At 43.3% G+C, this 16,708-nt stretch overlaps 1 protein-coding gene across 1 annotated transcript in view; it reads right to left on the reverse strand.

Annotated features, from left to right (window-relative positions):
- afg2a (AFG2 AAA ATPase homolog A) overlaps positions 1-16,601 on the reverse strand; it is a 110,567-nt gene extending 93,966 nt beyond the window's left edge. The window contains exons 1-10 of the mRNA XM_030739292.1: positions 16,360-16,601; positions 13,866-13,990; positions 13,544-13,701; positions 13,071-13,129; positions 12,087-12,734; positions 11,858-11,987; positions 11,672-11,728; positions 10,506-10,629; positions 8,382-8,483; positions 8,083-8,236 (exon numbers count right to left, since the gene is read on the reverse strand). Coding sequence (XP_030595152.1) covers positions 8,083-8,236; positions 8,382-8,483; positions 10,506-10,629; positions 11,672-11,728; positions 11,858-11,987; positions 12,087-12,734; positions 13,071-13,129; positions 13,544-13,701; positions 13,866-13,990; positions 16,360-16,534 — 1,732 coding nt within the window. The 5' untranslated portion in view covers positions 16,535-16,601. The remainder of the gene's footprint in view (positions 1-8,082; positions 8,237-8,381; positions 8,484-10,505; positions 10,630-11,671; positions 11,729-11,857; positions 11,988-12,086; positions 12,735-13,070; positions 13,130-13,543; positions 13,702-13,865; positions 13,991-16,359) is intronic.
- Positions 16,602-16,708: the final 107 nt, after the last annotated feature.

A 16,708-nucleotide genomic window follows, 5' to 3' on the forward strand; every position in this document is an offset into this window, starting at 1 on the left:
TTAGAGTTTCCAATTAACCTAACCCCAGTAAGTGCATGTCTTTGGACGGTGGGAGGAAACCCAGAGAGAACCCACGCAGACACGGGGAGAACATGCAAGCTCTACACAGAGAGAGAGAGGGAGGGGCCCAGGCCAAGGTGGAATCGAACCCAGGCGGTATTCTAACTGTGAGGCAGCAGTGCTAACCACCGCGCCTCCGTGCTGCCCTGGAGAAAAAAAAATGTAGCAAAGTTAATAGCTTTTTATGTACGTTTGTAGATCTGCACCCCAGAAACCTGAAACCTCGTCTTAATACTTTGTTTTATATTTATTATCCATTTCCAACCTATCCACACAGCAGAAGGGAAAGAGCCCCCCCCTGCACTTCAAGCCGGTTCTTATGATTAGGCGCAGAGGGCGGGGGGGGGGGGCGTGGATATTTTTTTAAGAATATTTTGATGAGTTTCTTTGGATTAAATCTCAAAGGATGGAAGAGCAGATATGTTGAGTTTATGATAAATGTGCCTGTGCAAAATTTAAGGCACTGAAAGTATCATAAAGATTTATGCATTTCCATAAATATTGCCATAATAGTTTAAATGACACCTCATATCTACTAGCAGAAAAGTACACAAGAAGCTCTCAAACCAGTTTATGGGCAACCTTTGAGGGGCCTAGAGTCTTTGGCTGTGCAGAGCAAAGGACTATGGGTACGCTGCCAACACAGACGTGTTAGAGTGCAGTCTTAAAAAACAGCAGAGATGACAGTATGCATGGTTAGAATACTTACTAGCTGAGAAGTTGGCTTGAACAGGATAGAAAGTGTCGGCGGAGTTCAGTGTGAAAATTTAAAAAAAAGTGACGCTCAGAAGTGCAGACAGTGGTTTACGCTGCTTTTAACACTCGAGGGGAGCTTTAAAAACGAGCACAAATAAATAAAAGTAGCCCGCATTTATAATTTTTCCTCATATTTTTGGATAGCGCCACCTGGTGACAGCACACACCTAGATCACGTCGACAACAATCTGCAAAGATCTGTGCAGCACCTGAAGACTACCGATGCATACCGCTGGGGGTGGTCATAAACTTTTGCCAACTTCTAAAATGGGACAATGTAACCACTGCTTCACACATAATGCAGTAAAGTAAATCACTGCAGCACTTTGTGCTTGTGATTCTACAGTGAATATTCGAGGAGGTTTTCAGTGCACGCTTTCTGTTCACGCAGCTGCAGGTCCACTCAACATGCCCTCAGCTTTCAGAGAGGAAGAAAAGGAGTTCCAGCAGGCAAGATTACAAAACCTGACAAAGTGGCACGGTCAGAGAGAGCAGATCGTCACCCACAACAAAAGCATATCTGCATATCAAAGCTGCAGTCAACATTTCGACGCAGAATAATCGCGACTATGTACTTTTGTTACAGCGCGCTGAGTGCTTCTGCACCGAAAAGCAGTGACAGTGAGCCGGAACTCCCCAGCAACGCTGGCCTCGAGTGAATTGTGAAATACTTCGAGCATTACACCATCACCAAAACCACAGGAACGTTTTCATTACTCGCCGGGGCTTCCGGAGCGCTCCGTGCACCTGTATTTACAATACCCAACATCTGTTCCCGGAACTGAAACACAGTAATAATATGTGTTCTTGAAGTGCACACACACACACACACACACACACATGACAAAGACAAATACACATGTGCACGGATAAACATGCATGCGCGCGCACACACACACCGCTGTCACTGGAAAAAGCTATGTGTTGGGTTTAAGGAGCACAAGCAGCACACTTCCGGATTTTATAAACAGGGGCCTCAAATAAACCTCACAGGCTGATCCGACTGATATTTATGTGACCTGTCCTGAAATCCCTAATGTGTCTTTAAAAGGACAGACAACTTGGGAAAAGCACTTTATAAGGCAATGCTGCCGCTGTAAACATCAGTGAGCAGTTAGCACTCTTTGGCCCATTTAGTCTTCTGCAGCAAAATTTATGTCAAACACACAAAACTCTGCTCCTTTTCTGCTGCCGTTTTTCCTCCTCGTTTCTGCACCGTGGAGAAACCTCTGGTCTCCATTTCCTGAGTCTGAAGGCCAGGAAGATCAATGGTTCGGGTTAAAAACGCTCACGTACTGAATATTTAGCTTTAGGGGATTTTCACTAAGCGTGTTGGCCAAATCACTTTGCACATTTCCCGTGTAAATCATTTAAACCGTTTAGTCTAAGTTCGAGAAGTGGTGGCTAAATATCGAGCCTGATCTTCGCCGTCAAATCACAGGCTGACCGAAAAGCTTTCAGCTGACACAGCGGTGCATTTTGTGTTTATTATTCCATATAATCAATTTTACTGGCCCTTTCTGCTCCAGCAGGCTTCCCCTGTTTAGAAAGGCTTGTAAACAGTGGGTCCGGATGTGGCACAAACCAAACAAGCATGCACAGGCATACACACATTCAAACAGACGTGCACACTCACACACACAATTTGCACTGTTTAGACTGTGGAAATGAGTCATCTGCTAGCACCGGGATCAGTTGAACACCAACAGGACGACAGAGAGACGCCCGGAGTCTGCGAGGCTCCACGAGACCACACGATGGCTTCCACACAGAACACCTAGAGGGATTCATTATGAAAAGCTGCTTTGCATAATCTCTGGTGGGCTGGGATCATGGTCAAAGTAACATTCAGGGAAATTTGAACACTGGAACGCCGTGTCTTTGTGGTTATACTGGAGGAAGTTTTTGTCAGGGATCTTGTAACAAAATCTAAGAAAGCATCCTACACTCGCTGCCTCTGTGGCCTCCTTTCTCCCTCTTTCCTCCTTCAAACAGTATATACAGCTTGGCAGACAATCAAATGTACAGGTTCTGTCAGATGTGGCTTTGTCTTTCAGGAATATCATAAATTTATCACTCTGTTAATTTTGCCTTTAATCGCCTGCAGTTCACTGAGTGGCCACTTGAGGCTAAAGCCAAAAGCAAGTGAATCCACATTAACTCCCATATTTAAATGCCCAAATTTGTAACAGAAATAAAGGTGCTTACAGCCCGGTACAATACCCTTTTATTTTTCCTCTATAGCTCATTTATCCCTTCATAATATCTGCACTGGGAGCTGACAAGCCGTCTGCAAGGCTTCATCTCTGATGAGTCGAGTCTGAGCGGCCTTTGTTTTGGTGAAGCTATCTGAGAAAATAATACAGCTTGTGGTGAGGTTAATTGCACAGAGAGTCAGAAAAGCATGTGTTCCATATTTGGTAAGTAAAATTCGAGCATTTTATTAAGCTATGCATCTATATTTTATGTATATTTTACACGGTGGGGAAATCTTTGGAGTGATAATCTAGAAAAGCATGACGCATCAGATTTATCCGCTTTATCCCAGAGGAGATCTGCCCTCAGATCTCTGGAGTTACAATCACATTTTTTTTCTGTTTTTAAGATTTACTTGATTTAAATATGATTTATTGTGAAATAAAAGTATCCAAATGAAGCTGTGTATCCAAGCAACAAGTCAAAAATGTTGACTCGTCAGCTCTTATGCTAATTTTGAGCACATTGCATGGTCTATTACAATAAATTCAGATGATGGAAACCTCATTTATATGCCTTTACAAATACATATTAGCTGTGAAGATGTATTTTACAGCAAACGTCTTTTTCTGTATAGAATTTCAACTGCATTCAACTCAAACATGGAGCCACCGATCTGCATGAAATCTGCAGCTAACAAGCAACAAGTTTGGGACTTCTGTTGTGGCTCTGTCCAAGCGAACCTGCCCTGTATCAGGATGCATGCTGACACAAGTCTGACATAAAGCCATATTCAGAATAATGTGATGAGGAGCAACAGAAATGCTCTCAGAAAAATTATTATAAATAAGAGTTACAGGCGTGCAGGTTGCACATTTTTCTGCTGTGACTAACACAGTCCAGCACATCTTCTTAATGTGAACATAAATCTGTCAACTTGCATGAAACTATGACGAAGGCCACGTCCTCAACAGGCAGAGCGAGGAGTGGGTTTGATTCAGCATTCACAACTGAAAAGAGACTTAAGAACAGCGCTGGTTTGTGAGGCTAATAAACGTATAAAATCCTCACTCGGGACCTGTTACATCACCAAAGACCAGAACAGAAAAAAAAAAAAATTAAAGCAGGAGCATTCCTGTCATTTTCACTTTGCTGATGGAGCTGATCTCAGTATCTGAAAGGAGCTCAGCCTGTTTGCCTCCTCAGCAATACAGCATTTGACCACTAGAGGTCCTCGTTTAGGGATGCTGCAGCTCAGCTTCAAGGGTTTTGATATTTGTTAATAATTAGAGGATGGTGGGATGTAGTGACGTACATCAACTTCAAACACTAGAGTTTTTTTTTTTTAGTTTTGTCAAATAAAAAAAAAAAACACCAGGCTCTATTATTGTGAAGGCGAAAGTATTTTAACAATAAATGCAAGAATGTATTTTATATTAATAATCTGTTTGGAAAACTTCAGATTCTTCACCGAGTAAGCACAGAATCTCTTTGGAGCTTGCTTTGAAACTTCATGCTGGATTTTATTTTTTTCCATTGATCCCCATTTGTGTGTGTCTTTACTGGCAGATAATAAACTAGATAATGAAGGGCAATAACCACTTAAATTAATTTAGACTTGTGCAAGGTAAAAGCAGAGGTTGGCTTCTTAGCACATTATACATAAAGTAAATGCACATATATGCTAAAAGGGTTCCAAAGTGCCATTACCAGGAAAACAGCCTAAAACAGATGAAAATACTCCATATCTACAGTGTACATTGTATTTTCAATCTTTAGCTTAGGTGTTTAGCTAAAAAGATGCCGTCCAGGTTTGTCTGATTAGTGCACGTAGGCTGATGTGAGAGCTGTCAATCAATACCCTCACCTCAGCATTTCAGAGCAGAGAAATGTGCCGTTTTTAATCACACAACTTAAATTTTATGTACTTTTACTTATTTTAAATCACTCAACTTCAGCTGCGTGGTCGGTAACACATCTGTCTGTGGTGTTTATGACACAGATCTCAACTGTTTTAAACCAGGCCTTAAAGAATATGAGTCTACATCTGCGTGCAGCACTCAGAGCAGCATTATGATTCCTTCTAAATACTTCCTCAGGTTTAAAAATCCTTCTTTCATTAAGAGATCCCAACATTTAACCTGGACTCCTCGGTCAGTGCCCGTGATGTAAAGCGCACATTTTCTTAATAATCTGTGCACTCGGTGGGAGCTTAAACGGGGATTTCAGGTGACCCAGATGGAAGCGGACTTTAATAGATCTGGTATGAGTGTGCTCTTGTGTTACATTGCTTTCGAAACTTCGTGATCAACTGCAATTAAGTGCCGATTATATAACACATCTGTCGTCAAGAAGTTGTTTCTGGGGCTCAGTACAATTCAGAGTGGACAAACAAAAACTTCCTTAATGACATCAAGATTTCCATGCATTCTTACACACACACAGAGAATAAAACACACGCACCGACTCTTGGCTTTGTCATCCAACCCCTCGACTTTCCTTACATATGAACAAGTGATGCAAATAGCCTTTTTTTTCTCTGATCTATAAGAAGACTGGAATTTAAAAGGCAGGATATGAATCGCAAACTTTAATGTGCACGTGTTTGTGAGCGCATCCCATCATAGTGTGTATGTGTAGGTGCTTTTCTGCAGCTGTGCAAGGTGGATTTGTTTTTTGCGTGACCAGAAAATATTGCAGTCGCCATGTTCCCTCAATTTTATTTTTCAGGAAGTGGTACATCGGAGCGCATGCTTCCTCAGCAGCTCATTGTTACCTGAGCAGCAGAAGGAAACAACTGCAGTTCCCACTTGATGTGTTTTTGTACCTCTTTGGCTTTCAGTACAAAAGAAAAAAGGAAAAAACAGTTGTCAGCTTGAGTACATGTGTGTGTGTGTGTGTGTGTGTGTGTGTTTTCTGTGGCTTTATGTGTCTATTTATGTGTATCCAAGCAATGTATAGTGACGATAGTGATAACGGTAAGGGGGTTTAATCTTTACTCGTGCTTTGCAAAGATTAAACACTGCGTATCTTAGTGACTCTATAAAGAAATGATATAACGGACTAGCGTACAAATATTTATCATTTTAATTTTTGTTTCCACGCGCTACACTCAGAGCCACACGGAAAAGGCTGCCTTCATCATTCAACACAAAATACACACCAGATGGTTTTGCCCTCTTTTTGCTGTTGCTACATTCATTTATGAAAAATTAATTTGTGCAGAATCACATACTAAATTTCCAGAAATTTAAAAAATTGTATATAAGGAGACCCTTCATTTGGAAATGGATTTTGGGAAAGAGGACAAAGTCACATGGAAGACAAATATTCCCCCACAGAGACCTCAGGACGCTGCAGTAGAACTCGTGTTTTTGTCTGCCTTCCTCCTTACCAGATCAATTACAGTCACTGATTGGCCACTGATTTTCCATTAAAGACTGCTGTTTCATAGATAGACATGTAGCTCTCATCACCTGTGATGATTTAGGTTCGGTCAGTGTGACACAGAAGTTGGTGTTCGGTCTCTCTGTAAGTGTGGACAGAACGTCCAGAGGTGCGCGAGGAGATGACCTTGAAGGGGAGATCAGCCAAATTTAAATCCGGTGAGGTTTTTGCTTTTTTCACGGCTGCAGACAGATAAAATGTTTATTGCACTACAGCTGTAGATTGATCAATACAACAATGATGCAGTTGTAACTTAATTTTAAATTTACTCATTTATCTAAATGAGTAAAGTTGGCTGCTTTTATCTAAAGCAGCCAACTGAAAGAAAGAAGTCTTTAGTGCATTAAGCGTTAGCTCTCCTGTGGCTTTTTTTTTCTTTTGCAGGGGCTTGTATTGGTCTTGTCACTTTGGTTTGGAGATTTTGGGGAAACTGACGGTGTCGAACGGGGTTGGAGAGGTCGTTGTGTCCCTCGGGGGTGTGAGGGGGTTTCTCAGAAAACACTGCCAGTCACGTCTGGCCCTCTGCGGACAGTAAATTACGCTCATTGCCGGAATGCTTCCACGCAGCAGCCCCAACTCCCTCCTTAGCTGGAAAGGCAATACGCCACGTACCCCGGGCGGTGGGACCACCCAGGAGGCATACACGGTCGCATACACACACTTCCACAGAAAAACAAATAAGCATGTGCTCGAACAATCACACATACCCCCACAATCGAGCACATGCAGAGCAGATACACACGTATATAAGCCAATATGCTTGTCCTCAGGGATGTGAGGTGGGATGGTTTGTGGCAGTAGGGGTGAGGGGGCACAGGAATTTCACAACAAGTGGTGGTTTCGGTGCTATTCGGATCCCAGTGAGAGAAACCACTGAAACTCCCAACTTCCTCTTTGGCAGATATCAAAGGATGCTTGACCCCGTGTGTTCAAAGGAGCTGTGGCTACTTCAGGCACTCCAAGAAAATGTCTCAAAAAATTGGTAAAAATAATTTCGATGGAAATAATTCACTAGTTATTGTGGTTTGGGCAACGTACTGCAAGCAAAACAGAGGTCAAGAGGAAAGAGGGGAAAACAACATGAGGCCTAGAATGCACCTAGAGCTCAATAACAAACTGTCAGTCATTTCTGTTTGTTGGTTGGATACCTCAGCCCGCAGGGCAAACTAAACTACTAAAAGATGGAGAGCACTTCTGGGCCAGCTGCCATGTGCAACTGTGTTTTGTTTTCCTAAACGATGTTGTTTTCATGAAGTGCAAAAAGGAAATCAATGCAAAGAGGAGCACTGATGTTTCTGAGCAGCTGCTCTGAGTCGCCATCGATGTCCCTGCTTTCAGCTACATTCTTACAACGGTTCACACGACCATCAAACTCTATTGCTGCAAATCTGAGAATAACATTTCAAGTCAAAAGTCTAAACCAAGAAAACCTCCATAGATTGCAGCTGAAACCTTTCCTGCCTTGTTGGATGTACTTTTTTCTACATGACAGATATCGAGTGGGAGAGAAAGTAAGAGTAATATGGGGGTACCCACTCCCACAATTCAAACCCGTTTTTGTTCTTACAACTAGGAAACGAACATTTCTGCTCTCTATGAGACAACAGGGCAGCGTTTACTTGCCTGCTTCTTTGCAAACAGCTGCGAGATCTGCTCCTACATAACCGTGAGCAGCGTCCGCCAGCTGCGTCAGCTCCCCCTCGGTGGCGCTGCACGGCACGCATTTCAGCTGCTTCTGCAAAATATCTGCACGCTCTGCGGCACCAGGAACTCCGACCTGCCACCGTGAAATCAAGAGATTAGTATATTGGTACTCGGTACAAATACTTGTACACATGCTCAGAGCCCCAGAAGAAACTTGTTCTTCACAAACAGAGTGATGCTGATTGGAAACACACTGCAGTCTCCCTGGTTGAATGTACCTCCAGCTCTTTGTCAAAACGTCCTGGCCTGCGCAGGGCAGGGTCAATGGCTTGGGGCCGGTTTGTGGCCCCCAGGACCAACAGCTGACCTGAGTGACCCTCCTGGAAGGAGAAGAAAGAAAGCAGGTTCAGCTAATTCTGGGATAATAACATAGTTTACATGTTATGCTGCTTCAAGGATCAGAAAATCTCAATACACATGCATTGAGTGATAGTTTATATACCAGGGTCGAAGTGGGCCAGAAACATCTTGATCAGGGCTTCAGCACATTCACATTATGAGTGATAAGTAAGACGGGACAATTTTATGATCTGTATGCTGCAGCCAGGCAGATGCTCAATCAATGAACTCAGGAAAGAACATCACCCCACGGGCCTTTATCTCATTCTGATGGCAATAAAAATCACAACCTGTATCTTCAGCATTCAGCTAGCACTACAGAAGGAGGGACAGGGATTTTCTGAAGCTCAGGTTATTTTTAAACGCAACGTTCTGATGTTTCCTAATCCTACAAAACCAAACGCGAGGGCCAGACTGATCTAAAGGGCTCCGTTTCAGACAGTTTTCTTCTACTGTCTGTATTTACCCCTGAGCTCCAGGCTCTTTCCTAACAGAGGTCAGGCCATGATAGAACCCATATTAATGTGTTAACAATAAAAAAAACATTTTTAAAAAGTGCAACAAACTTAACATAAAATTGAAAATATCCAACAAGATAAACAATGTACAAATATCCACAACAGTAACAAAAAAAAACACTAGTGACCTTTCAAAAAACACCCACGAGTGAATGAGAGCAGATATGCATATCGTGGTCTCTCAGTCAGCCAGCTGTAGCTGTAAACACAGAGGCCCCGCCCACCTGTTGTTCAAATCTGTGGCTGATGCAGCCAATCAGAAGAAAGCCACCTTAAAGGGAGCAGGAAGGGAACTAAAACTGATCCCCTTCATTACTGAGGATGAACAGCAAGGCACAGAATAAAAAAAACAAGGTGCACATAATGAGTTCCCTTTAAACATGTGGATTCTATGAAGCGGGTCGTTTTCACTATTGTGGTCTACTTTAATTGTTTAATTTGGCCTGGTGCAGGGCAGGTTGTGGTATCCACGCTCACTCTTAGGTTAGGTCAAAGGTCGTAGTCATCAGTTTAAATTTAAGCCCACTTGCCAAACTCAGCCCGCTGGTTTTCAGCATTTCATATGCCGAAGATATTTTTCAAAGCTTGAGAGAATTTGTGACCCCGGTCTGATGCTGAACTTGGCTCAGTTCTGCACTTCCTGGGGTGGTCTGCCCGCAAGATGAGAAAACCTTTTTCCACCTTTTAATACTGGAAAGAGAATTGAAACACAAATAAATTACAGTGCAAGGAAGAATGCCGTGGAGCAGGAAGTGCTTTCTCCACATTCCACAAACCAATCAGTAATGATGACCTTGGTTTGGAAAACAGACAGGAGCTGGGAGCAAGAAGGGAGCTGGTGCATCTGTGTAATATCACCAATCCACACGAGGGCCTTCTCTGCCTGGGGACGGGAAGATTTAGTTTGCTGATAAAGTTACGACAAATTGTCAGCTCACGGCAGCCTTGGGTGATTTCTTTCCCAGACTCCCACTGGGGGGTGTGTGTGTGGGGGGAAATCATCCTTTTTCTCATCAGGCACTAACACAGAGCTCAGAGGACAAACAGCACCCGGGAGATGCAGCCCATAGTGTCTGAAGGGCGTCCAGCATGCAGAGATGGTTTCTGCATGACAATCTGTATTTGCAATGAGGGCATATTACGATGGAGCCACGTTTGGCTGCGGAAAGCCAAAGTATAAAGACATGTGTCTACTGAACAAGCAGTTGCTGCTCAGTCTAATCCCAGCCTTCTAGCAATAATCATGCTAATGTAAAACAGACTGCTGTATTCATGTGTAAAGAGAAGACATGTGAGCATCCTTTTTGTGCTGTAGGCTGGCAAAAACAGGAGAGGATGACTCAGTGAGGCTCCAAAAAAAACTGAAACTTTAAAAAAATGCACATAAGGTTATGCAGCAAAGAGCTGCCATTATTTTATCCCTGTGATCAGTTTCTAATGGGAAGCATCGTTGTGGCTGTAGAGCACAATTACTCGGATACTTACTGAACCGATCCCATCCATCAGAGTCAGGAGAGAAGCAACAACTCGTTTCTCCACCTCATTCTGAGCTCCCTCTCGCTTTGGACACAAAGCATCCAGCTCATCAATGAAGATGATCGCAGGCTGCCTATCAAACCAAGCAAAATGTCAGAAATACAGCACTGTGCAAAAGTCTTGAACCACCCCTCATTTCTTCATATTTTTTTCCCAGATTTATTTAAACATGTGCAAAGAAAAATGCTGTGTAGAAGGCAAAAAACAGAGAGTTCAATCCTAATGAGCTTGAAAGTTAATATTTGGTGTGACACCCCCACACCAAATATTAACTTGGTGTGGGGGTGTCACACCCCCCCACCCTTTATTCTTCAACACAGCCTGACCTCTCTCAGGCAGCTTTCTTCTCATTTCTTTAAGAAGGCTTCAGGAATAGTTCTCCAGGCTTCTTCGGATGTTGGTTTCTTTTTGTTCCGTTCTCCGTCAGGATGATCCCACACTGCTTCAGTAACGTTTAGGTCTGGGTTCTGGGGAGGCCGATCCGTGACTGATAGTGTTCCACCGCCTGTTTTTCTATCCAGGTATGCTTTGACTGCACCGGCAGTGCGTATGGGATCATTGTCACACTGAAAAATGAAACCGTTGCCAATGCTTTTCCGATGGTCTTCCATTAAAATCTGACTGTACTGTTCTGTGTTCATAATTCCATCAGTCTCACAAGATCTCCAACACAGCTGGCTGAGATGCAGCCCCAAACCATGACAGAGCCTCCACCGTGTTTCATAGATGGCCCTCACTGACCTCCTCTGTACATACTGACGATGTTTTGACCCCAAAACTCCATCAGAGCTGTTGCCACTGATTTTCAGCCTCTTCTTCCCGTTTCCCTTCCTTAAGAAGGACTTCTTGACCAACAAGAGTGACGGGGATCCTTCAGTGGGACCATTTCTGATGAGGTTTTGGTGAACAGTAGATGAGACAGACGGCCCTGCGTCAGGCCTTTAATGGCTCGTTTCCTATTTATTTTTTACCTTTGGTCCAGTATAAACAATAAGTACGATGCTATCATGTCAACTGTGAGAGATCTGTGTGCATTCATGTTAAATGTTACTTAACATAAAAAAATTTAATTTAGATTTTTTCTTTTGAGTGCAGGCAGCTCAACTAAAACTTACCTCTGAGATGCTTCACTGAATATTTGTCTCAGCTTCGCTTCTGTTTCACCATAAAATCTACAAAGAAATGAGACAACGTGCTTCTTTAAGTCAGTGAATCTACTTTCTGTGGCTTCGGGTAACATGTAAGTAAATTCTTCCCAAAATAATCTACTGGAACAGAAATATCGTGCCGTATGACCGTACTTGCTCATGATCTCTGGGCCGTTTATCACCGTCATGTGAGCTCCGACTTCGCTGGCTATGGCTCGTCCAATCATAGTTTTTCCTGTGCCCGGGGGACCGTAGAGGAGAACTCCTCTTGGAGGTGGGATCCCTGAGGTAGACAACACTTGGATATTTAACGAGAGTCAGCAAATCTAATTGCAACACCGCACATCACAATGAGCCCACTGGGGGTCTCAGTTTTAAATACCATAGTTGGAGAACAGCTCCGGATGCTTCAGTGGAAGTTCGATAGTCTCTCTGATGACATCCAACTGGTTACTGAGTCCACCAATCATGCTATATGTGACCTTTGACCCTTTAGCTTCTGCATCTCGATCCATCTGCCCCGCTCTGCTATTAAAACTGACTTTGGTGGAGCATGATAGACAGTAGAAGGTGTCAGCACTCAATACACCAGCAGGGGGTGCTAAAGAGCTTTTCTCTGCTTGCTCTGAGACCAGCGAGCTCTCCAGACTGGCAGCTGCTTCCACAGACCCAGCTGAAGGATTTGGGGAGTTGTAGGATTGAGCTGCAGGGTGTGAGGAGAGGGAAAGGGGCTGAGCAGGTCGGCATGGGGTGCTGGCTGCAGGACCGGGCTCTCTAGGTGTCCCTGGTGTTACATCGTTGTTGTCATCAACAGAGAGCATGCTGAGCTGCAGAGAGAGGTCAGCTGATGTGGAGTCCAGCACAGAGTTCATCACAGAGGACTCTTCAGTTTCATGGCCCGCTCCCAGGACAGCAGCTGGTTTCCGGAGGGTGATGCCATCCTCCCCTCTTATGGTTTCAACCCGAAGACTGCATGAGCGGCCGAAATAACTCAAGGAAAGGACATTCCCTGGCAGAATGATGTTCCCAGCTGATATAAGAGAGACAAATACACAGCATTTACTCCAATAAAGGAAAATATCTGCTTGATTATAGAAAAAAAACTATGAGAAATGCAATCAAACAGAGTTAAGTACAAGCCTTAGAGACTAAGGTGCACGGAAGAGGATCAGGCATTTTTGGCAAAATATTAACAACTTATGCACCGAAACATAAAACGCACTTTACACCAGGGGCAGAGTTATGCAAAAAGAAAAAAAAAGGCACAGTCAGATGTGCTAAAAGTGTGTGCTTTCCACTGAAAAGCTTTAAAAGCTGCAGATGCAAGGTGAGGTGATGATGATGATGATGACGTGATGAGACTTACCCAGAGACCTCAGGAAGAAACTCTTGAATTCGTCTGTTTCTATTGTTTCATCTTTTGACCTGAAAAAAGTGTCACATAGCTGAGAATTACCCGGAAACATTTTTATAGTCTTTCTCGACTTTTCATCGATTACTGAGATTTGAACTGCAGTTGCATATTGTTCCCAGCAGATGGCAGCATCTACCTTATTTGCACAAAAAAGTGTCTGTCAGTGAGTGATTTTTAAAAGGCATACATATTAATGCAGCACAATACAATTAAATGAAGAAGCAAAAACTAAACATTACAACTCTCATTAATGTACATTATATTGCAGGACTTTTAATTAAGCCTGTATTCATTTTGCAGGATGCACTGGCAGCTCTATACTCACTGTGGTGTAGTATAGTTTTAAGCGCAGAGCAAACTGGAATAATAAATATATGTCGACAGACTTTTATTTTATTTTTTCAATGAAAGCCAGATAACTTTACCTGTTAGAGAGAACCACCTCTTCAGCCTGAACCACGGGACCTGTTATTGGGTGCAGCATGACCTCGTCCCCTGACTTTACTCTCAGGTTGTTCTGAGCACATTTCTGCAGGCCAACTTTTCCACCTGGAAAGGAGGCAACTGGCCAACCCAAGCATACCTGAAAGTATGAGAAAGTATAAAATAGTATGGTATGAGATGGTATGAGATGAGATGAGATGAGATGAGATGAGATGAGATGAGATGGTATGAGATGAGATGAGATGAGATGAGATGAGATGAGATGAGATGAGATGAGATGAGATGAGATGAGATGAGATGTACCTCTTGTTGTCCTGTGGGGCTCGTCAGCAGCACGGGTCTCCCGATGCAGACGCCGGCTGATTTCATTGATTTGAGGCTGAGTTGAGCTAAAGCTGATCTGCAGCTTTTGGGCGTTTTGTCATCAGCTGTGAGGCAAATTAAAACAAACAATTCAAGAAAAGCAGTCAGGAAAGTATCAAATGTGGCAAATGTATCAAAAATGAAAGTACCTATTAAATTATTCATTTGTACACATGATGACATTAAATAATTCAAATGCTGCAATTCCTCCTGGTTTCATATGTTACCAGATCATAAAATGATGGCGTTACATTTCACCTCATGTTTGTACTGCATCTTCTCTTCACATTCAGCAGGAAGTGATTTATTTTTCCTGAGCCCAAATAAAAAAAAAAAAAAACTTTCCAAAATTTCAAAAGTGAACTAGATTACTTCACTGAAAGGCAGCCAAACAACAGCAGTGTTTTATTTCAGACTCAAAAGACATCTCAACAAATACATTTAAAACTAACAATCACAGCATCAAAAATATAAGTCTGAGTATTTTTAAAAAGCGCCAAAGCGCTTCTACACACACACACACACACACACAAACCCACACACACTCACTCAAAAGCCTAAAGCACAATGCATGCATAAAGTGCACTGTCTGGTGCTGCTCTCATTTAGCAGTGCAACGGCTGCAGGGATCAAAGCAGTTCTGTGAGGTTATGTAAGGGATGAGAGACTGCCTTCCACCACAGCAGAACCAGGCTCAGCGAGGGGCAACTACCTGCCATAACCAGTTTGTTTGTTTGTTTTTATTGCGTCTTTTTTTTTTTTTGGTTGGGGGGGGGGGGCGCAGTGCATCATGGGAAGTTTATAGCCATATAAATAACTGAGGAATGGTTCCAGATCACCTGCTCCAGTCCTCACTATAAGCTTCATCAAATAATAAAAGTAAATCTTAAAAGTAAAGAGGTCATCTGAGCCTAAACTGGGAGCTGGTGCCACGGACGTCCAAACTCATTTACATTCAAAGGTTCATTTGAATCTACGACTTGTTACTTTCGACGCCGTCTCTAATAATCACAGACTGAAGATTCCTAAAATGTATTATGATACTCTCTGTTTTGGATACATTTAGCTCCAAGAAAACTACCAGGCCTTCTGTGAACAAGTTATAGCTGCTACGCTCACCCCAAATTCTCCGTCAGTGCACATTTTAGAGTCCAGCTGAGCATAACTGACCAAATATCCAAACCACCTCAACTGGCTCCTTTCAGTATGAAGGAGTAGTGACTCCTGATGTCTGAGTTAAGGCTGAGCCCAGCCACCCTAAGGAGAAAGCTCATTTTACTCGTATTGGTGACCTTACTCTTATCACACCACAGGTGAATGTTGGGATCTCGATAGCCTAATAAATCGAAAGCTTTGCCTTTTGGATCAGCTCTCATCACTACGACAGCCTGGAACAACACGTGCATTACTGCTGGCTCCGCACCAATCCACCAGTCCAACTCCTTCTCCACATTCCCATCACTCCTGAATGAGATCTTGTACTACCTCGCTTGATGCACCACCATTTTCCAGCAAAGAACCACTGCCGCAGATTTGGAGATGCTGACTCTTACACTCCCTGCAACCACATCATCTGCAAAAAACAGAGATGCTATTCTGAGGTTCCCAAAGTGAACACCCTCCTCAACTGGCCTCCACCTTGGAGATCCTGACCATGAAAATCACAGGACTGGAGACAAGGGGCAACCCAGTGGAGCACCCACTGAAAACATGCCTGACTTTGTGCCAAGGATGCAGGCATAGTTCTCACTTCAGTTATACCTAATGGCCCCTAGCAGCGGGTCCAGGACCCCTTACTCCCACAGTACACACACCACAGGTGCTCCTCCTGAATTCAAGGTTTGACCATTAGCTGGAGCATCCTTTCCTGCACCCTGGAATAAACTTTCCCCGCAAAGCTGAGCACTGACATACCCCACCGGCCACTGTAATCGTGACAAGAAGCACAAGTATTGCAGCGCATTTTTATCTGATGCAGAAAGTAGGAAGAGGCATTACGAGTTATTAGAGGAATCCAGAGACTGGGATGAGGAGAGGACAGTTAAAACTACGCTTCAGTGTGAGGACTCATCTTCACAAAGAAATCAGTTCTTTGGTTCGTAAAAGCGGCTGAACATTTCTGGAGAAGGTAGCCCATCTATGCATCTGCAAAGCCTTTGGGTGACTACTGAATATTAGGAAGAAGAAAAAAGAGGCACAAATGCAACTTTAAATGATGCTAAAATGTCACAAAACCACAACAAAGGAAAAAGAAGAAAGGCACACAGCTGAGAAAATGACAGGTGAACCAGCAGCATCACTGTTGCCTACTGGTCCAGTGAGTGTAGCGGGTCTTCCATCTTCATCCTACAGATAGCTTCGTTTGAGCATCAGCTACAGCAGATTTTTATCCCACAGCCTGTTGAACCTTTAGGCTCATGTCTCAGCTTCTTACCTTTTTCAATGAAGTCGATGACACTGAAAGAGCTGCAGTTTGAACTTTTGCAGCTTCCTCCGTGGGCGCCACATGTTTGCAGGCTTGCAGAGTCGTTTGGGCTCTCAGTCTCTAAGAGCGAACCATCCCCTTCACTCCCTTTTTTTGTTTTGCTTTTATTTTTCTTTGAAGACATTTTAATTGCGAAAAGCGCCTCCACGTGAAAGCGGAAACATGTGTAAACACGAAGCGGTGTCGTAAACTTCCTGGTTAACGCGTAGTCCCGCCTTCATTTACCGTAAAACTGCGTGTGTATGAGCCTTTCCTCGCAGGTAGCGGTGGCATTTTTGTATTTATTTATTTGTGAAAC

The sequence above is a fragment of the Archocentrus centrarchus genome, chromosome 10 (genome assembly GCF_007364275.1).
Source record: "Archocentrus centrarchus isolate MPI-CPG fArcCen1 chromosome 10, fArcCen1, whole genome shotgun sequence".
In the NCBI taxonomy this organism is placed as follows: domain Eukaryota; kingdom Metazoa; phylum Chordata; class Actinopteri; order Cichliformes; family Cichlidae; genus Archocentrus; species Archocentrus centrarchus.